At 45.8% G+C, this 22,587-nt stretch overlaps 1 protein-coding gene across 4 annotated transcripts; it reads left to right on the top strand.

Moving 5' to 3' along the window:
* Positions 1–4,323: 4,323 nt before the first annotated feature.
* Positions 4,324–22,411, top strand: LOC114864712 (mucin-2). Of its 4 annotated transcripts, none has more exons than XM_041072678.2 (4): positions 4,324–4,848; positions 10,834–12,016; positions 15,971–18,024; positions 19,645–22,411. In XM_041072678.2, the coding sequence occupies exons 2-4, from the start codon at positions 11,854–11,856 to the stop codon at positions 20,866–20,868; spliced, it is 3,441 nt and encodes a 1,146-aa protein (XP_040928612.1). In that variant the 5' UTR covers positions 4,324–4,848; positions 10,834–11,853; the 3' UTR covers positions 20,869–22,411. The 4 variants fall into 4 exon arrangements, 3 of the variants coding, with proteins under 3 accessions (XP_040928612.1, XP_029021469.1, XP_029021468.1); XM_029165636.3 differs by having other exon boundaries at positions 19,642–22,411; XM_029165635.3 differs by lacking the exon at positions 4,324–4,848 and adding an exon at positions 7,469–7,597 and having other exon boundaries at positions 19,642–22,411.
* Positions 22,412–22,587: the final 176 nt, after the last annotated feature.

The following is a 22,587-nucleotide window of genomic DNA, read 5'->3' as shown; positions in this document are numbered from 1 at the left end:
GAAAAGCTTGACTGGCTTCCTCAGCGAAAAGAACCAGGGCTGCAAATCTGTCATTGCACAAGCTGCCCTGTGAGGCTGCACTTCTCATTTCACAGCAGAAAACACAGCAGAGATGTGGAGACTGGACTTGATCAGTCAAGAATGTAAAAACTCTCAGCTATTTGAATAAATGACCAGAAAAAACACAGTTTTCTAATTCAAGGTTTATGTTATATGTTTATGAGCTCCCACAAGATAAAATACAGCTTGCACCAAACATTTAACGAGTTTATTCTCTGGAGACTCTAATATATTTCTTCATTTATTGCTCATCTGAGCAGCGCCAGTGTGTTTACATGTGACTGACTGCGTTCTAGTCCAGCTCAGTCATGCTGCACTGTCCCTGAGTGGTTAAAACCTACGGCTATAAGCATTAGCCTCGTTTTGGCTTCAGACAATAACAATGCTATTAAAAAATGAGATCTATTTAGGAGATTGCACTGTAAACATAAACCCGCAGTGATGAACTGTATCTTTAAAAAACAATTACGCTACATGCCCTCGCTGCTGTCACGAGCACCGAGCTGCGACTGGCACTGATAGAAGTTCAGAGAGGACGCTGTAAACCACGGAAGCTAATGCCTGCCAGCATGAGTCGACAGTAATATCGCCTCCCAGAACACTAAGGCATACAAAGCTGATTAACCACCTAATAAATCACATCGTGCAGATAGAGGGTCCGCGGTGGGATAATAGAGCGCGAGCCAAGGGTTCCAAACAGAGATCATCGCGGTCATTTCGTTTTACCCCCCGCCCCCTCTCCTTTGGCTGCGGACCAGGATGGAACAGGCTGCTTTAGTGGACGGGGCACAGGACAGTGTAGGATCTGCCCAGTCAGGCCAGTATTGGCTGGACCACATCCCTCCATCACACATGTGCTCCACAGGCAGAGGTCACCGCCAGGGCCTCCACAATGTGGCTCACACCAGCATTCACACAAAGCTGCTCTGATCCTAAATCTTTGTGTCGTATCGCACACTCTTTGGCAGATTCACTTCTGTCACGACACGTGTCAGACTTTCCCTTTACACACAAGCGCGATCAAGTAGCCTGTGACTTTTACAGGGGAAATTCTTTCCCGAGACTTTCTTGGTTTTGACCTGGGGAACATTTAAAGTGTTATAACGGCACCAGTCATTTTGCCGCTGCTGTGAAATGAACCGATCGCTCGCATGAAAGGAGTTGGAGAGTTCCCACTGCTTGTGGGCAGGAGTCGTGGCATTTCCAAGACTCTGAAAGGAGCTCACAGAACAAAATCACTGCTTGGCTGAAAGGAAAGCTCAGAACCAACCATCCAAACTAACCAACTTGCACAATGCAAAAACGAAGAGAAAACCAACCGACAGACATGAACTGGAAGGAGACAGAACACAAATAAACAGCATGTGAGAAATGCGTCACTATATGCTGGATTTGGCAGCAGGTGAATGACAGGAACAGGAAGTGACGTCACAAACATTAACTACCACATAAAGGTAACAGCGCCCCCGAAGGTCGGAGGGACGAACTGTCAAACTAAACACGTACGCGTTAACTTATACGAAATGAATATGATGAATAGGAATATGAATCTTCATTTAACACAGGAGTAAGTCATTACTCTTCCCCCTCTGTCACAAAATCAGCTGCCCGAATGTTGTTGTTCTTTTATCACCGTTGATAAAGGAAGCGACAAGCTGCTGTGAGTCGCTCATTATCGCATCCTGGTTGTGTCTCTTCCAGGATGCGGTGGAAACGGTCTTTGTTTCCGTCGGCTCCGCGCGTCTGCCTGGTGGACGGCTCAAAGGCCTCGTCATGAACCGCCCGTGCGCTGTGTTTTCTCGAGGCCGGCCAAGGAGGATAAATAACCATCTCTAACCTCTGCTGAAGCCACTTTACCATGACCCATCCATTGGCCTCTGTGGACTCTTTTAGCACTTTCTCCCTAATGGAAAACTCATGTCCTTGCCACTATCTTCACTCCGGTCAGAGTAATGGGATCCACTGCAGGCCAGTGGAAGACCATTAAACCCATGGAGTGACAGTGATGAGCAGAGCATGCTGCGGAGACTCCTTGAATGTGAACAGCAGGAACACCTATTACAGCCTGACTCACTGGTTTGGAAAACATTCAAGCACCACCTGGCAGCTGAAATGACACTGAGATGCAGTTTTGTGTGCTTTGATCACATTTGTCTGTGAATGAGCCTTGTGAACCGATTTCCCATCATGAATGAGACCATTCTGCGCGATGGCTCACCATTAACAGCATTATTTAACGCAAATGTTTTTGCAGCTGCGTTATTTGTACATTAAGTCAGCGAAACGTTGCTACGACGCGTTACTCCCAGGTGAAAGATTAAAACCTTCTCCAGTGACTTATTTTGAGTGAAAAATGTAGAACTGGTGGAAAAAAACATACAAAGCTTCCACTGTGCTGAGACTAAATATGAGCCCACAGATTCAACCCAGTCTCTTAATTCAGAGGCTAAAGAATGAGAATGCCACATGAAGGTATAAATTTAATTGTTTCCAGACTGACATCAACAGGGGGGGGTACAAATCCACCTAAAGGCACCTTTGCATTCTAATAAATCTCTGTGTCTGGGCTGAACCTTAACTGATGCAAAGGAATGAGTTGCTGTATGAACGTGGAAGCTCCAGATGATCTGCATGCGTCTCGATCGCATGGTCGAGGTAAATGGAGAAGACACGGGGATCCACCTGAGCCAACCCTGACAGCAGAAAACAAAAAGGAAAGCACCTGCACAGTGAGTCTGACTGGGAGCTGGTTCCACAGGAGAGCGGCTCCGAGGCTGAAGGCTCTGCCTCTTATTGAGGCATTCGTCAACTCCAGGAACCGCGCGTCGACCAGCGCTATGAGAACAATTTGTCCTGATGGGATAATATAGTAAAATTAGGTCTTCAAGGTCTGGCGGCGCTTGATCATTAAGTGCCTGGTACGAGAGGAGAATGATTTCTAATTTTATTCTGGATTTTTCAGGGAACCAGCGTAGAGAGAAGAAAAATGATCTCTCAAAGCTTCCATTCATGATCTGCGGCTGCAGCATTTGGCTTAACTGGAGGCTTTGTTATGATTATGATGACTATTAGCAGGAAATCACAGTAGATGACGGTAGTTTTTTCGTGTAAAAATACATTGAAGCTGCTTATGTGGTTAATAAAGGCATTTGTACTCATTGCTTTTGCTTGTGAGGTAGAGAAAATGATCCTGGTTGTAAATAACCCCAAGGTTCTTCACGGTACCCAAGGACGTGAGACCTGGCACAGCTCAGAGCAGACGGGATGTGTCTGAGTTCTGCCCCGGTTGGATGTAGAAGTAAAAAATTACAGGACATCCAGGCGTTTATGTCTTTCAAACAGGCTTGAAAGCTTGAATAATTGATTTGTTCCGTCTGATTTCACAGATAATATAGCTGGGTGTTGTCTGAGCAGTAGACTTAACTTGCTTTCCTTGGCTCCAGTTTGAGGAATAAAAGTATATGTTCGAACCTCCGACTGTCGGTCTGACGTAAAAATCTCTCTCTGCTTCTTGCTGACAGACCAAAAGCTTCAATCCATTTGTTTGAATACGCTGCCTGAAGTCAAAATATGTGCTGATGCCCTAATGAATAAAAGTGAGAGTGGAAACGGCTGCAATCCCATTAATTATCAGCTCAGCCATGTCCACCTTGTGTCACAGCACCTTGCCCCTCTTTAGTCTTCATTATGAAGCAATATTTAAGCAAACTAATGATAAGTTTGTCAGTTAGCGCAATTAGCTATGCAACACAAACTTTTATTACATTTGGCTGATACAGTGTGTAGAAATAGAAGATATTTAATCAGCTAAACATCTCCATTAAAAAATTAGCTTGTGTGCAGCTTAACTAGATTTATTGATATTTAAATCTTCTACATTTGGCTGCACTTCAGTTGGAGAATTTTTTTCATTCCATTTCTGTTTATGTGGTCTTTCATACACCGCATTATCCGTTCATAATGAGTGCGGCTGATATGTTTGGGCTCGTGCATGAATATCATTCGCAGGAGGGACGACAAATAAATGTTTTGTCAGGACCTCGCGTAGCGTGACGCAGATTAAATCCTTCGCCCGCGCGGCAGTGAACCAGATCTGCCGTTTGGCGCTTTGTTTTTGTAAATTTTGATTACATTCTGCGGAGCGTTGATGCGAACAAAGACCGAGTCTCTTGTTGGAGGAATAATTCCTGCCTTGTTGCCGTCCCAGCTGCAGAGAGGCCCTGCTACTAAGCAGAAAGGCATTTATATGGAAATAGACTGAAGCGGATAGAATCAGACGAGATGTCGCATCAATTGATCCATAAGCATTTGCATCATGATGATTTGCTTTGTAGAACGAGGCTGCGAACCGCTCGGTTTTAATTATTATGTTGCTTACAGCTGATTGCATGGAGAGATGGAAGGAAAAGGATGCCTGCTTCTGTCGTTTCTAATTTTTCATCATGGCAATACAGCAGAAGCTAGTTTAGTACACATGGACAGAAACGCTTATAGGCAGACAGAAGCAGAAGCAGCCTGATCTTCACCATGCGTCCTCTGGAGATAAGACGTGAGGAGCCCAACAATCTGACCGCCCACTGGGAAACAGGTACACGTGCAGAGGAGCTAATGAGGGAAATACTAGCAGGGCAGAAAAGATCGGCTCGCTGGGAACGAGGAAGAGGTGACCAGGTGAAAGTGGGAGTCACGTCAAAATAACCAGAGGAAAGATTCAAGATCATCTCAGAGGTGGATGGAGAACGAGAGGAAACCGCGAGCAAGCGGGCAGAGACTGGAATTCGGACAGAGGTAATGTTCTGTGCAGATTGAAAGCTTGGCGTTGGTGATAACGCTCACTTGGAAAGTACAAATCAGAAATTCTGTTCCTCCACTAATAAACACAGACTTGAATTAAGTGACCGGGCTGCTTTATGCAATATCCGGTGTTTGTTTGTTTTGGCTCCCGCGGCCCTGCGAGCACCGAGCGTTGTGATTTCTGGATAACGCCAGGAACATTAGAAAGTTAAACCTTAGACAATGCAGCACTTGAAAGACTATAGTGTGTACAGGGCGAACCCCTGAGATTCATTAGCATTCATCACCTCTGAAGGTAAAAATGCTATCGTGTGATTTCAGCACCATCCAGACAGACTGACACAGCTGAGTGTGGTTTGCGCTCGGCCTCCGTCTGTGCATTGGTGCAATGGAGGGGGGGGGGTTCCACCATATGTTTATGGTGCGGCGGGTCCAAGTCTGGCACACACTTACAGTTCATAAATGAACGCACACTCACACGCAGACATACAAACAAAGCAAAACAGCCCTCTGGGGTCTGCTAGCGGCTCAGATGCCCTGCCCAGTCTGTGGAAGCCATTCTGACCGTAAAACTTTGTTGTAGTGGGACTCGAGCCACAGAGTGCTGTATGTTTAGTGTGTGCTGCGCGTTAGATTGGAAACTGTGTAAGGCCTAATGCATTAGCAGGCGCCAGGCTGACATCCAAGCCTGCTTTTACTCAGAATGTAAAATTAGTAGTTCTTTAGTCCCTGCTGCGATACTGTGAAGGAATTAGACTTTTTTTTTCTTTTCAAATGTGGCCCCGCAGCCGAATGCATCATCAAACCACCAGTGGACACACCCTGATTCTACCAGGCCTTTATTCAATTCAGCTCCAGACCACAACACCCTCTGAGGTAGTTTATAAGAAATACAGATGTCTGGTCGACTGAAAATAAACAGAGGCAGCGCTGAAACATGAGTGGGCCTCAACCTGCTTAGTCCTATGCTAATCAACACAATCAGCGAGGAGTTGTGCTCACACACTCATGAGACGTGAGCGTGACTGAGCAGCGGCTGTACACATCCTCTGCCGTTCCCCGTGTTGATGTTGAAGCTGCGCCTTTGAACTGGGAGACGTGAGCTTGACTGAGCGGTGGCTATAACCCACCAAAACATCCACGGTCCCTCCTCCCCCCTCCGTCTTCCCCCGTGTTGATATTGAGGCTGCGCCTTTGAACTGAGCCGCGGCTGTATCCCATTACATCCAGAGGTTGTGAGCGCAAAGCAGAGAGAGGCCTGTGCATGATTCCAATCAATTCGGGCCTCGGCTGCAGCGCACGGTCTTTAATAACTTTTGTAGATGGGCTCCGACTTGAGAGGGAATGCAAACCAGATCGCCGAGGACATTCCACGACGCTCTGTTCGCAGCAAAAGTCCCCCGTCTGAAGGAATGTGTGTTAACATTTCCCCTCAGCTCCTTGCTCTCCCACACACACGCACACACGCACACACGCACACACGCACACACACACACACACACACACACACACACACACACACACACACACACACACACACACACACACACACACAGCTGCCCTTTGGAGCGTCACGCCAGACGAGCCAAGCAGACGTCTGGAGAAGCGAGAGGGAGGAGGAGGACGGACGCGGCGGCTAAAGGCGGCTGCTCCAGCTGCATGGGGTCCTGCACGCGTGAAGGTGTCAGGAGAGGTTGGGAGGAGAGAGGCGACGGAGAGAGCGAAGAAGCAGGCAAAAGTAGGATTGTAAAGGAATTCCAAAGGTGAGGAAGGGAAAATGGATCTATGCTGACAGACGCGCGAGGGAAACGAACTGGACCGGGACGTGACTTAGAGCAGTGCGACGGTGACAGATGTTCTGTGCTGCTTGGAACACGTGAAGGTGGCGAAAAGGAGACGTTCAAACAAGCAGCAAATAAAAGCATAGAGACATTAGCGATGGTCCTCGAGCTCTGTGACCTCCTGTTGAAGCACAAGCAAAGCAACAGCTCCATTAAAGTAAAGTGAAAGTTTGTCCTTCTTAAAGGGGATTAACACGTGTGTATCTGTAGCTCTGCATCCATGACTGGTCCTCAGAACTGGTCCAAAGCACATTCAATATATTCTGCACTTCCTCACTTAATTCATTTAAACCCCAGACACTATACAGTGAACCAGATGTTACATGTTGACATTATGAGTCACATGTGACACATGTTTGAAAATATGACATTATAGTGCATGTACGTCAAGAATCAGTCTTCATGAGTTCTTGTTCTGATAGTAGTAAACCTTCGGTGCATTAAAATAGATGCAGCAGGAACTTGGTCTCAAAGTTTTTGCACAGCTTTCACTGTCTTAAGTTTCGATGCCCAGTGGCGGGAATATAGGTCAAGAAATGAGAGGAAAGTGGGGGGAGAACAGAGTGGGGCCCTGTGGTCCCCCTACTTCCCTGTGTTGAATATGAAAATATATTATAGCATAATGTGTTCAGTATGCAAGCTTGAAGGAAACCATATGAAAAGATCCCAGACAAAGAGCTCTCTGTGTTCCAGCTGACCCCACTCCCACCCCCATCCTTCGTCTGCTTCAACCCGGAGAGGGAGAGAGAGAGAGAGAGAGAGAGAGAGAGAGGGGGACAGACAGAGTGAGAGAGAGAGACAGAGCAGAGGTAAAAGGGGAGGTGTGTGCGTGAGCCGCAGGAGCTGAAAACGGGCAGTGCTCGCTCCGACTGCCTCACTCGGCCAGACCCACCGGAGCACAGGTGAGCAGCACGACTAAACCAACACACGCAGGGCGCTTTATCTGATGCTGTGACACCGTGATCGCTGCCTGCACACTGCGTCACCTGCAGCCTGTTCTATTAGTGTGTGGGGTAGGACACTGTGTTTGGGAGAGAGAGAGAGAGAGAAGAGAGAGAGAGAGAGAAGAGAGAGAGAGAGAGAGAGAGAGAGAGAGAGAGAGAGAGAGAGAGAGAGAGTGCAGTGAAGTGAGGCAGACGAGGAGGGAAACTTTGAAAAGTCTTTGTTTGAGTAGATGACAAACATCTGCGGCTGCTGTTTCCCCCTGGGTGCAGGCTGCAGGCTGCAGGCTGCAGGCTGCAGGCTTGCTGGGTACATTCGCTCCGTGGTCGCTGATATGTGAGCCCCTTGTCCTGGCTGTTGTTGTGCACTGTGTAATATTAGAGGGTGTATCCAATTACAGAGCTGGCTGGAGACTTTATAGACTGTCATACGAAGGCTATGGCTTCCTGGTAACACATCAGGTGGGGCCTGTTAAACAGTGGGTTCAGTTCTGTCAGTGTACAGTACGTTAGTTAACTGCTTTTAAGGCACTATGCGCTCAGATTAATGTTTCATGAAAGCCCGTTAATGACTTTTCACATCATGCTGATGTTTAGCATCGGTTCCTCGCTTTTGGCAGCGGATCAAACACACTTACTCACTGACTTCCAGCTCTTTGCTGCTGGAGGTTCTCCCGTGACCCCCCGCGACCGTGAGAGCGAGATGAGCACACACTTCATTACAAGGTTTCACCTCTGCATGATTTATGAGCGCACTCGCAGGATCCCTAAAAGAGGAGCAGCGGCGTTCGCCGGCGTCGGCGCCTTGCAGTGTTTTCGGCGTCAGTCATCGGCCCTTTGCAGGCCGGGGCTCGCAGAGTGTCGCAGCCTTTGGAGCGCTACCCAAAATCATTTAGAAGTGCCGTGAGGACGGCCTTTCAACAGGTCTTTGTCTGAGCAGGAGGGACTAAAGAGCGTTGCTGAAGTCTTTAGCATTCATGGCTGAATGATTTTTTCCATGCCGCACTGTAAGGAGATAGACTGGAGATAAGAGACACACAGCAGACACAGCCGCCCCCAGGGCTTGCCAGTCAATGTCGAGCCCAGATGCCTCATTACAAGCCGGGTAACTGATACGCTTTCAAGTCTCACCGTAGAGCGAGAGGAATGCGCGCTCACCTGACACGCACACATCTCCCATACCTCTACACATGTGCACCCAGAGTACCTGATGATGTACAGATGTCCTACCTGAATCGAAAATGCGCCGAGTAGATGAGTTATTATGGCTGACGCGGGGCTATTGATGCAGATGTGCCATGAATAAGGAACAAACGAGTGATTCCAATGTGCTGGAACAGCCAAAGCCGTGTTTTTTGTGCGTCATCGCCGCTTGGGGCTCGCTGCACGGAGCGGCGGGACCGATTTGCCGTCTGCATATTAATCCATCACGCGCTGACGATGAACAGTGACTCCGTGATTACACAGCGAAGCGGCCTCCGGGCCAGAATGTAAGTGATATCCTGGGCTCTAATCATAGAGGTCATTGTGGGCCAGAGGAAAATTTGGGTGAGGGTGTGAGCAGAGCGACGCAGGTGGGTACTGGAAAATACCTTCAGAGCGTTGGGTAATTGGAGAGAAGAGAGGGCGACGGGAGAGATGACGTCATATCTTAGGTATGAAGGTGGGAAAAGTTGAACAAACTCATAGCTTATACAAACAGATGAGCATTTGTAGGGGTATGTTTATGTGTTGGAGCTTGATTTGTATAACCTACATGTGTTCTGCATCCAGCTGTTAGTGAACACTGCAGATCGGATCTAAGATAGTAATGCAGCCGTATGTTAATCGGTCTGCTGAAGTGCTGGAACATGCCCTCAACACGTGTTCACCTCTGTTCTCTGTGATTACAGTAAACATCAAAACTTGGAGCAGATCAGGAGGTGCCTTCCAAAAAAAGACAGCGTCGGTATCTAAATGAGATCCAGATTTATTCCATCACACGTCTGGGAAAATGAAAGAACTCGTGTCAGAGTGTCAAAACAATACGGGCCTTTATCTCCTCTCGCTTGAAACAATCACGCCAGTAAGCTAAAGTGTTTGTTTCTGTTTTGCGGGCGGGCGGGTGCTGTTTTGTTTGGGCTGATTGTGTTCAGGGGCAGATCAGCGCTTTTCCTGCACAAGATGAGTCACCCTCAAAAATCCCGGCCTTCGTGGGATGCAAACACCTTAAGAGGAGACGAGCGAGAGGGAGGCTGCGATGTCTCCGAGGAATTTGTGAAAGGCCCTCGCAAATAACAATTATGCGATTTGTAGTTCTTAGCGCGGGCCTCCCACGTGGAGATCACAGAGCTGACTCACGAGCAGAAACAGAAGCAAAAGCGACTCAGTCAGCTTCAAGGAGAGACAGGTCTGATCAGGAACGAGGCAGCGAGAGCAGCGTTTTATTGTTCCGCCGCTACACGCTTTGCCAGTGGCTCTTATTAGCTTTGAAGGTGGGAACCTGACACCACTGATCTAATGAAATGCCTTATTGGATTAGAGGGACGTGGTGGGTGTCACTGTAGGACAGTCAGGTCTCTGTGTCTTCACGTCGTGCTGCACGGAAGCATTTAATCAGCATTTGCTTTTTATGTGTCACGTCGCAGGCCCAGAGAAGATGGAAAGTAAATTTATTAGACGGTTTGATTTAGATATGAATCACAACTTTTCTTCCTCCTTTAGAGAAAACATCAATTTCAAACTTTTGTAAAGGCCTCACTTCTTCTGCACCCTTTTCCTCCGACTAAAGTTCAAAGTTACAAGGGTGATTTTCATCTTTAAAGACAGAAACTTGGACTTTTATGGTCATAAAATTGAAAAGTATTTCAGATTTATGGTTTTTGGAAGTAAACCAGTGCTAATTTAGTGTTCGATGGGCCAAGCTGAGTATATTAAAACGATCTTCAGACCACTTCCTCAACAACCCGTTCCATTCATCACAAATTGCCGCTGCTGTTACAAAGGTCGAGTCTTTGGCCTTCTAACTTGAAAGCATTGTGGAAGACTCTTAAAATTCTTTACAGATCAGAGAGTTCAAACTATTCTCCATTACATGAAGCAGATGATGAGACTGAGTGAGGTCCTCTTGTAAAACTCTTGTCTTTGAAAATGTCAAATTTAAATGATTTAAATTACACAACAGCTTTTTTAACCTTCACACCTCTCTTATTTTGCAGATTGCTCCAGGCAGGAAATGGCCATGGATCAGTCCTTTTCTCAGTTCACCAAATGAAACCAGTTGTTTTTTTGCTGCAGAATTGTTGAAAGGATGAACCAAAGTTCCTGTGTGCTGGTGCATTTCAGCATTAATCAGAGCTACCATCAAAAGAAACCAAAACCTTTCTTCTGAGCTGTGGTTTTGTGAAGACGAAAACCCTCCTTCAGAGACTGTATCTGGCTTTATTTTTGAGAAATAAAGGCACTTGAATAAAGCAACTCTAATCGAATGCTTTTAAGGTCTGAACACAAACCAGTTTCTGGAATGACCTCTCCAGAGGGCAATGTTATTCCTCACATTCACCTAACAGCAGGAAGTCGCCATATACACAGTTCCCTTTCACTTTAGAGTTATGATCTCCAAGATAAAGGCCAGATCCTTTTCTCCAAAAGAAAAATAATCTGTGGGATGGAGATTGGAATACAGACGAACAGCATGTTTGGGAGACCAAAATAGCAGAGGAGGAAAACCAGCGTCTGGGAAAGAAAGAGGGAGTATGAAATGCGCAAAGAAAGAGGACTGGACGGTTTCTGAGCCCTTTTGCCAGATTTTCAGCAGAGCACAACAAACTTTTTCGTCACAGTTGTCCATGGGAACCCGTCCAAAACACATTGGAGCTGCCCCTCCTGGGAGGTCCAGTTAGCAAGAACACAATATTTCATCAAGACCAAAGTAAGAGCGTATTTTCACTCTCAACGCTGAGCTGACTACAGGGCATTTGGAAGGATTATTGCTGAAAGACAAGCCACGGCCGGAAGCTGCATCCTTGGAAAACAAAGAATTTATATTCCCGACTCCTTTTCATTGTGTGTGTGTTCCTGTATGACAGAAGTTTACTCATTGCCAGCCAGCAGGGAGTTAAACTCCATCTTTCATCTTATCAGAGGAGTAGACTGAGCCGACTGGAAAGTGACACTCGCTTCCCCCTGCCGAGGGCTTTTGTCTCTGCTGCAGTGGAAGCGTTTTCCCGTGGACGGCGATGGAGACGGAAAAGGGACACATGTCGATCAAGAGAGGGCTGAGCTGGAGTCCCGCAGGACGGCAGAAACCTTTCCAGGCGACGCAAGGCGTACACACCCCAGAGTGCAATGCATCATGGGAGACAACAGGACTCAACAAAGAACAGATGAGCCGGAAAACAAGTAAGCGTTTGTTTACGTGACATTTTCTTGCTGATTTAAGGAGGTTGTGGAACATGTCCTGTTTGTCGTGACTGTAGTTTGTCATCGTACCAGACAAGACACGGATGATCAGAAGGGACAGCAGCAGACAGCCCTGCTTCGTCCTATGTGAAACATCTGTGTGGATGCTCTAAAAATACAGGCTGCCTGGGCTGCTATGGAAATGCAATCATGCATCCCTGCTAAAGGCCAGTCATAATGTGCAACACACCCGCTGGCAACAGCAGCGAACTTGTGGGAAAAGCTATTTGGAAACTCCTTCAAAACTTTCCTTTTGGTTTTACAGATGTCAGCTTCTAAAGAAATGCAAAAGAAGGAGGATATACAGTAAAATAGAAAAGAGATATAAATAGTAGCATAGAACAATTTTGACAAAGCTCTGCTGGGAAGAACAATGCCTCAGGGCTGTAGCAAATAGTGTCAGATGCATTATTCAAAAAGAGTCACACAGCACTGGGCTGGTGGGAAGCAGAAAGGTCAAGGCCATCAAATAACTGTTATGTAATTGGGGCCTTGATATACATCTACAGCTCTTGTAGCAACAATCTTCCCATCACTCATTACTTGCTAATTAGTTTCCGGAATAAAAGTAAAAAAATCAGACGTACAAAATCACTGGTAAAGAAAACTACAACTACAAAATGAGTCAGAGAGCTTGGTTTCAGGAATGAGCTGCTCTTTTATTTCCCCCACGGGATCCACCAGGAGTTTAGGTCACATTCAGTCTAGTAAGATCCCAGGACCTGTGTTAATCCTTGGCTTTGCAAGCCGATTCACACATCACCCACGGGAGCTGCTGCTGTCATTCCGCTCACCCTACAGCCATCACCGCCAGAAAGATAACATCCGACAGGGTAATCTGACCTTTGATATACAAATGCAGGGTTGGCCCCCTGACTCAAATCCTCCTGCTGTGGGGTGGTGGGGCGGGGGGGGTCTGTTAGCTTTCACCCACACAGGAATAAGGGGCCAGGACAGAGGGCAAAGAGATGTAAAAGGCAAAGTTAAAGGTAAAAGGAAGAGGGAGGGGCGGTCAATGTGATGTGGAGGCTCTTACATCATTGCTTAGGGCCAAGTTTTGTCTCTGCTCGAGGACAGGAAATTCCTATCTTGCCCTCGCAGGTTGGGGCTCAGGGCCCAGAGGGTTCAAAGAGGGCAGACGCTTAGCTCGGGAGAAAGTGCACAATAAACACACAAAGACAATCACACGGGGCAGCAGAGGTCGGGCGCGCCACTGCTGCTAAATCCATACACCAATAAGCTGGAGGATCGGTGGCTTTCCCTGACACACTGAAGACTGCAGCGAGATTCAGACGCCGCCACCACGGGACGGAGATAAGCTGCTCAATACTCGCTATCCATTGCACACCTCCTCACAACTGTCAAAACAAAGTGCGCAACTATTGCAACACTGATACTTTATCAACAACAACAAAAAAACCCTCCTTTGTCTGAGCTGTGTCATCCTTTTTGTAATTAATAAAAACCCCAGCGGAGGTGGTGGAGGCGTAGATTTGAAAAAGTGAAACCGAGCCGGAGGCTGAGTGACAGACAGCGCAGCCTCCAGCTCCAGCCCCCCCCCCCTTCCTTTCCCTCCCAGCCTGCCTGGCCGCCCGTCTGCGCGCTGGACTGCAGAGGAAAAAGAAATCCGATCCGGTGTCTCGCTACAGAGAGGGGGTGTGAAGCTATCAAGCGCAGTTATATTGAAAACTCTTGTGGAAGTACTACAAAACAGCGGAGCTCTGAGTTTTGACATGAAAAAGGTAAGCGATCAGGCACAGGGAGTCCAGAAGGATGAATTAAACTCTCTTTTAAACTCTAACTTGTGAGTCACTGGGATATTTTATAGCTGGAACAGGGTGGTGTGGTTGTTTTGGTTGGACATATGACTTGTTGGTAGAAGTGTGTTGCTTTAGTAAGAGGAGATGCAGGTTGTTGTCCACAAACATTAAAAACAATTTTTGTACCCTGTTTTAGTCTGCAAGTGTAAATTATCATAATCAGGAACTAATAATAAAGTCTACTATATATGATTTACTTTTATTAATTATTGATTCTATATTTAATAATGACTAAGTTTCTGCAATTTATTCAGATGACAGATACCGTTTTCTATAACTTGCTGTCATAATAGACAGTATCATTTGTATTTTAGTTGGGAAATTCATCACTGATGGGATTTACACCTGCATGATACTTGATAACTAGTTTGGCTCCCACTAGAGGAAGATATTTACACTCAGGGCTTTCCATTTCAAGTTTCACTGCTGAGGTCGGCTCAGCCAGCATCAATTATAAGGAGTAAAATGCGGGTAAAGGTAGTTACTGGGACCGATGGAGGTAAAACCACCACTCCATTATAAAAAGAGGGGGAGATTTATGCTTGTGTCCACACCACTGAGGAGAATGCATTTTTTACAGGGCTGAAATGCTTCTATCCATATTGTTGTCACGAATAAATAAAGTGGTGGATTTATTGCCCCGTTACAGTGTCACATTCTGTCCTTCTCCCGTCAGTGTCACTTCGATTTATTCCACGCAGCTGAAACGGACACTAATTTATTGCCCCGCAGACACAACCACTGTCTCCAATAAAAAGGTTTGTCTGGTAATTAGAAATGCACAGTAAAACGATTTAATCCATTTGGGCCTTCAAACAATAACAAATAGAACGGGAAAATAAACATGTGCTCTTTAGATGTGCTGATGTAATTAACTCAAGGGGACTGCGTGGAGACTCAAGTCAATAGCCGTGAGGTCAGATTTAAAGTATGTAAAATCAGTGACAGATGCATATTGTGCTTTTCGCTGGAGGAAAGATCGCGTTGGCTTTTAAGTCTGTGCCAGAAAAAAGTAAACGCAGAACCAACTCCACAGGACAGATTTACAAACGGATGATTTACGCGTAATTATTATGATTGACACATGATTACATCACATAATGGAGCTGTCTGGTTCCATCAACCTGTTAAATAAAGAAACAGTCACGATGGTGCCAGCTGTTAGAGGAATCTCCTGGAGGCACGTTAGATATCTTCCATCCGTAAGAGCTACATGAATTTGATGAATAATCTACCAGACCATAATGTGTTATTCACTTTTAAGTTGTTCATCGCAAAAGCGTTGACTTGTTATTCATAAGATAAGATGAGGTGCTTTGCATTTTCTTCCATGAAATTCTTTATTGTATAGATTTATAGACAGGAGTCAAGAGATGTCATTTTTGGAAACAGTAGACTGTAAAAACGGTCTAATATGGGTTTGGTCTGCAACACTGCACAAATAAACGACAGAGAGAAACCAAAGGCGTTTTGGACGCTCAGGCAGGGAGTTTTCTCAGCGGTGGAGGAATGCTCAGGGAGGGACTACTGCAGATGGCAAAGGAAATAGCTCTGCTGCCTGGAATGGAGCTCCTAAGCTCAGAAAACAAACTGCCCGTTTCGACTGTGACATGTTTGATCTTTTAATTTCGGAGAAAAGGTGAAATCAGCAAAACTGCAGAGTCAATGCAGCACCCACTGTAGCAGACAGCATTGGTTCGTGTGGATCCGACAGCAGACAGCTTCTGCAGCCACACTCTGTTTTTAGCTTTTATACCGTTCTATTAAACAGTTTATTTGAAATGTCGCTTAGTTCTACAGCTGGTGTGCTGAGTCAAGTGTCCTCAGAGCCCTAATTATTTTGTTAGGTTGGTTAAACGTAAACCACACGGTGCAGAAACAGTTGTGTGGGTTTTAATGGGAATGTTCGGCACCCAGCTATAAAACCTATTATAATGACTCCTTGCTGGTTCTTTCTATTTGTGTGGTAAGATTCAAGTTAAATGTTGTGGGAGTTGCCTTTGGTTGGACATTATTGAACGTCATGATCTTAAAACACGGTGTCTGTTTTCTCCCTCTGTCCCCTGCACTTCAGATCTGACCCGCAGTGCCAGTCTATCCGAGAAGGAGCTCAAGGAGGCTCGAGTCAGGAGTCAGATCATTGCCGCCCAGCTCACCGTCCCCTCCAACTCCAGCTCCAGAGGTGTGCAACTTTTCAATCGTCGCAGGCAGCGAGTCAACGCTTTCACGCTCGAAAGCTGTGGCGAGGCCCCCGAGGAGCGAAGAACAGAGACCGTGAACACTGACCCCTCTGTGAATGAACTAACATGGGCAGAGAGGAGCAGTGAGGAAAAGGATAGAGATCTTAACTTACGAAACAACTCTGGCAAAACACTTTTCTCACCATCTGTGAGGTTACCTACAGTGGGCGATATAATGGAGGAACCAGGGAAAGATTTCTACAAAGAGGAGGATGCAGAGGACAGTGTTATCCAAGAGAGACATTTCCTCCCTGTCAAAGAAGAGCAGGAGGATGAAGAAGGGCAGAAAATCCATGAAGACCTGGAGGGTGAGATTCGTCCTGGAGGAAATAAGACTGATCCAGCCATGATGAAACACGATGAAGGAGATAAGGGGATAAATAGGGGTCAAGCAGAACCAGAACCTCCTGGAAAGCTTCTTAATGGAGGCCACGGCACATCTGGACCTGAGCCGAGGTCCGTGTCCACATCCAAGCAAACAAGTTCTATCCTCAACAGAACTGCCAGGCCTTTTCTGTCCCCGCTGACAGTGCAGTCTCCAGAGGCAGTCAGCCCAGTCATGGACATGCCCCCTCCTCCTTCTTATGCCACTCCGCCTCTCCCTGCTTCCACTGCACCTCCACCTCCGTCCTATCCCACTCCTCCTCTACCGGCCTTCACATCTCAACCCCCCCAGGCCTACTATTCCAGTCCACCTCTGATGTCTCCTGTGATGTCTCCTGTGATGTCTCCTGTGATGTCTCCTTCCTCACCCCCACCAATGCAGTTTTCTGTCTCTTCTGTATCTAAGTACTCCATGCCCCATTATGGCCCTCCAACTGCCCCAAAGCCCTCCACCTTCTTCCCCCAGCCCGTCGGGGAGAGGAAACCAATAACACCCATCAAAACGGGAATACTCGAGGAGGGAGCTGCCAGGAGAGCAAATAAGAAGTCAATGTTCACGTTCAAAGAGAAGCCAGTGATCGCACCAAACCCTGAGCTGCTCTCTCTGGTGCAAGGGTTGGATGAACGCAAGAAGACTGGACTTACATCTGTGCCCGAGCCAACTTCTGAGGAAAAGCTGATGGCTCTGGGAGCAGAGGCCTCTAACTTCCTTGCCTCAGAAGAAGAGAGGGCGGAGGAAGCTAGAGCCCCAGAGTGGGCCTCATGCCTCAAGAGCTCCAGGACCCAACCAAGGCCACAGCACAGACCAGAGCAGACCCTCACCAATGTGTCAGGAAAGGGGGCGGAACTATTTGCCAAGCGCCAATCCAGGATGGAGAAATACACCACCGAGAATCAAAATGCAAGACAAATGAGGTCCCCCTCTCCTACAATGTCATTGCCACCATCTTGGGTTTACCCATCAAACATGCCCGGCAGAGTTAAGACCATTGTTAAAAACTCAGACATAAGTGCTCAGCTATCACAGAATCTAAGGGCCCAGCAAGCAGCCAAGCAAAAACCAAAGCAAAAAGCTCCCGCACCAGAACCAGTTCCAGAACCACCTGCTTTAGAAAACGGATGCTCCAAGATAGAGATGGACTTGGCAAGGCATCAGCCCTACCAGCTGAATGCGTCCCTCTTTGTCCTGAACCCAGTCAGGGACCCTATCAGCACTCTGCCCAGAAGGGCACCACATGCTAAGAACCAAAATTCCAATCCAACTTACTTCAGACAGACTTCGCTATCTAACAACCCTCCCTCTCAGTTCTCTGCCCAGTGCGAGTCACCACAGCTGCCTCTTAGACCACCAGGAAGAGCAGAGTATCCATCGAATCAAGCACCTGGGCCGAGGATCGGTTCTTCTATGTCTGCTTTTTCCCCAGAGCGAGTGTCCTCTCCTCGGTCGGGAGTTCAGGCACCAAGACCCACATTTTCTGCCAAGAAGGCGGGGATTGCACCACAGGTGTGGAGCCCCTCTATGTACCAGTTTTAGAAAATCTGCCAAGACTAGAGCAATTGGATCCTTGTATATGTTACACACAGGGATGCAAGACTGAAAGTGATTTTAGAAGAGCTACTTGTAAAAGACCACTGCACTTTCCTCTTTATCTTGTGCCTTCTTCTAGCATTGCACAATAGGTTTACTGCATAATAGGGTGGACTTTCATAAATTTAACTCTTTATTCATCATGTTACCTGATCTTTAGGGTGCACAATAATGACTGCAGTGAGGGCCCTATCTTTTACAATCTGTAAATCGTTGCGAGTCAAAAACCATTTAAACACAATTTTGAAATATTGAGAATCAATCTCACACTTTCCCCCTTTGCCTGTCAGTTCTGTGGGCATCAGGGTGATGCTGCTTTACAAAGCACTTTAACAGATGGATGGGCATCTGCATTATGTTCTATGTCTTTAAATCCTTATGTAATAGACTGTGCTTTCCAGCATAAATACATAGGGTGTAATTTGGTTCTTCAGGATTCAAATATGCAGGTTATAGGAAGTCTGTGCTTTCTGTGACCCAAGGCAAGAATTCCAGATTTATGTTTCTAGAGGACGTCACCAATCCCAGTTGTTTCTGATTGCAGGGTTTATGCTTGTTTCATTTCCTTGATTTACTGCTCTCTTCTGCTGTTATTCTGCCTTTGGTGAATGACGTTTTGTGTCAAAACAAATCTTTTCTCCTCTAATTAAAGCTTTATGCTAACACTCTGCTGTGACCTGTTTTTTCCTTCTTCTCATTTCCTGATTTCACTGGCCGCCGTGTCAACCTCTGTTGTTTTTCCGTGTCTGCCTTTCCCACCAACACTTAGTCACTGTTATGTTTGTCTTAGGTACACAGATTGTTATAGCAGGAGGCCGGTCTAATTTGGAACGCGCTATGTGGCACGCATGTGACATTTAAAGTGCAGAAATAATTATTTCAGCTTGCCATAGAGAGATATTTCACACCTTTGTGAGAATGTGAGTTATGCATGTTCATGTTAAGAGCTGCCCTTTGGTCCTGGTACTCTGCGGGGACTCTGATAGACAGACAAATAGTACAAACATTGGCTTAAACCTTGTATTTTGACACATGACTTTGAACATTAAAAACAGGCCCATTAACATTGAACTCCTGGGGTATTAGCATTCAGCACCACCATATATACTGTGTTCATATTCAATAGATTGGTATATGTGTAACATGTAATGCATCCCTTGCTTTACTTGAGTAATTTCATATCCCTGTAAAGGTTAACTACCTCAAGAAAGCCACATGACAGTAACCTGAGAGAGACATTAAAGACCAGGCCTATGTGCCCAGGCTGGGGAGACATACACAAATATGTCTCTCGAGCAATAAATATAATAAATAATTTATAAATGCTATTTCATCAAAAGAGATTTGCTTAGTGCAGGATGTGTAGTATATATATATATATATATACCCTAAAATCAAAATATTTAAACTATTTTATAAGTTAATTAATATTTCGATAGTAGAAGTGCATTACAACATCTTATTTTCCCGCCTGTATGTTATATTTTGGTATATGTGTTTTCAAAACCCTAAAAAAATCATTATTATTCCCAGCAGATACCAAAGGACTCAGCTGAAGCCTCCAGCGAGACTCCCACACCAACTAGGACACCCAACCTCACCAGATGCTTTAGCAGCCCAGAGGGTTCCACTGGAACATGGGCAGCTAAGCTCCAAACTACCCAGTCACCCACCACCACCTCTAGCTCCAATCATTACTTTCCCAAAGATACAAGATGCCTGTCCCCCATGGCCAGTCACAATATCCAGCTGTCTAATACAAAGGTCACTTCCACACCCTTGCAAACAACAAGCACGTCTCTGTGCTCGTCTCCGTGGGTTCAAAGATGTCAGTCCCCAGTGGTGACCCAGAATTCAAGCGTCTCCTCCTTCACACCTTTTAGACCTTCCCAAGCTTCTTCAACTACTCCCCTTTCTCCCCCCTGGGGTTCAAGATGCCAGTCTCCATTGGTTAGCCAGAACAACCAGAACTGGAGCGCCGTCTCCACTTCCACATCCAGACCTTCTCAAACGTCTTTGCACTCTTCTCCATGGGGATCAAGATGTCAGTCCCCTACAGTGAATCCAATCACCCAGTCTCCAGCCATTTCCCCTCATCCTGCAAAAACTTCTCCGCCTTGGGGACCAAGATGCCAGCAGAGCCAAACCCCCAGTGCCTCCATTTCCGCATCCAGACCCTTCCAGACAGCTTCTGCTACGTCTCCAGTTTCTCCTCATTGGGGGTCACGGTCTCAGTCTCCTGCCTTTTCCCACACTAGTTTATCCTTCCCTGTCACTAAACCTCTGTACACCTCCTCTGCCACCTCTCCTGTTCCTCCTGTCAGAGACAGCTGCTGCATATCCCCCATTGTCAGTAACACAGACACTAAAGCCAACCATCGCCTTTTGGCAAAGAACATTATCAATGCAGCTAAACGCAAGAACAGCCCCTCTCCTGGTGCACTGAGCAGTCACAGCCTTCCCATCTCACCACTCGGTAATTCCCACCACGACTGTCACAAACCCCCCATGAGCCCTTTACAGTCTCGAGCCTTAGGGGCACAGTCTCCTACCTTCACTAGCCCTCCACCTACCCCACCTCAGAGGATCTGCTCCCCCGTGAGGCTCTACAACACTCGCTCCCTCACTGACTCTGATGCCTCTGTTGAATCTGAAGACTCTGGCCTTCGATCGCCTGGCATGCTCTCCTATAACACATGTCCTCGAGGCTGGGGTGGCAGCCTGAGGGTAAAGAGAAGCAACGTCTCCACAGATTTGTGAAGGTGTTAATGAATTTTTGTAGACAATTGTGGCATTAGATTTACCAGTTACTCTAATATGAGGCAGTCTTTTAACCGAACGTTACCTTTTGATGGGTAATCCTGGACCATGGTAAATGTTATATCAAGTATTACTATTTTTACTGTATGACTTACATAACTCAGACTGAAAAGAACACGATCTTTATGACTGCTGGAACGAGAAAAGGCTGATTTTCAAAGATATTTTTGTTTCCGACTGTAAGTGGATAGAGACTGGATGAGGTTTTCAGAGTGCAAATCTGTTCATATTCGCAAGGCAGGAAGGACATTTAAAAACATTCATATACTATACATTCCTTAAACTGGGACCATAGGTTGCAAATTGAACATTTGTAAAGCAGACATGTAGACCTGACGCAGGTGATACATATGCTACATATACTTACAGTACACATTGAGTCCATTCTTCTTCTTCCATAAATCATTTGAATAATTATGACAGTGCAATAATCATTTACATATATTCATTGCTGTATGCATTGTATTTGCTTAACTGAATGTGAGATTTCGGGCATATTGACAAAGAATGACAGCTAAAAGGATCATAAAGAGGTATGTGCAAACACTGATTCTAACGTTCAGGAGAAAAATATTTAAGCAGACAAATGAGCAAATATAATCAACTTGAGCAGCACTAATAGAGCAATGATTGCAAGATTCATACTGAAGATTAATGAGTGTCTGTGGTCATTTTATTATTGGTCTGATATAGTGATTTTTCATGATATGCCATAGTATGTGTCTGTGCTTAGTGTACGAAGGACCTATTGGGTGAAGCTTAGAGACAAATGTGTACTCAAGCAAGATGCTGGGGAATGGAAAAGAAAAGTCAGAGGAATGTTGTGAAGTATTGATCGGGTTGAAAGAGGAAAGGGATCAGAGGATAAACGTAAAACATATGAAAGTCTTGGATTTCTGAAGATTCTGCTGACTTGCACATCAGTTTATTCCATTTCAGATGCTAAAAAGTTCATGATTTGCTTATGTTGTGTAACCAGCCAAAGGACTTAATTCCAATGACAAAATGTGAAATGTTCCTGCTCAGTGCAACCTGAAGTTTTAGTCTGCGATTCATAGTAACGATTAGCTAGGAACCACCATCTTTGTTCCAGTGCTGTATGAAGACCTTTCCACGCGACTCAGACCTTTCCCAATCCTGCCCTCTCGCACACAACACATCGTCCCTTCACTCCGTGACATGCAGGCCAAAGGCATCAGCACATTTCTAAATATTTGCTCCTGTGTGTCTCCTGAGTGACAGGGACACCTGCTACACAGTGACCTGGCTCAGTCCTGAAGCCTATCCTTGTCATGGATTGGTTTCAACCTGGGTCGTCTAATGGACAAACTAAACACTGCTGACACGAAACACAGGGAAGACTCATTGCATGTTACTATTTTTTAAACAGATTTTGAGCTATTTCTGCAAATGATGTTGCTTTTCTTGCATTTCATATGTGTTTCAAAATTGTTGCAAAATAAAGAACAATGAAACTCAAAAATTTGTTTTTTTCCATTCTACCTCTTTGAACTGTATAGCTTGAATAATATTACCAAAACATCACACCAATGATTTCTTTCCTTTGCAGTATATTAAAATAACACGAATTTGTTTTGACACATCCACATATTCAGGGTTTGTTAGTGTAGATATGGTATGTTCAGCATATTCCATTAA

This window comes from Betta splendens, chromosome 10, assembly GCF_900634795.4.
Source record: "Betta splendens chromosome 10, fBetSpl5.4, whole genome shotgun sequence".
In the NCBI taxonomy this organism is placed as follows: domain Eukaryota; kingdom Metazoa; phylum Chordata; class Actinopteri; order Anabantiformes; family Osphronemidae; genus Betta; species Betta splendens.
Note: the sequence above shows the minus strand (reverse complement) of the source record. Positions and strands in the feature narration are given on the sequence as shown.

Coding starts and splice junctions, on each gene's coding strand:
- LOC114864712 (XM_029165636.3), top strand. CDS start 11,854: ATGGAGACGGAAAAGGGACACATGTCGATCAAGAGAGGGCTGAGCTGG. Junction 12,017..15,970: donor ACAGATGAGCCGGAAAACAA/GTAAGCGTTTGT, acceptor CCTGCACTTCAG/ATCTGACCCGCAGTGCCAGT. Junction 18,025..19,641: donor AGGCGGGGATTGCACCACAG/GTGTGGAGCCCC, acceptor TATTATTCCCAG/CAGATACCAAAGGACTCAGC.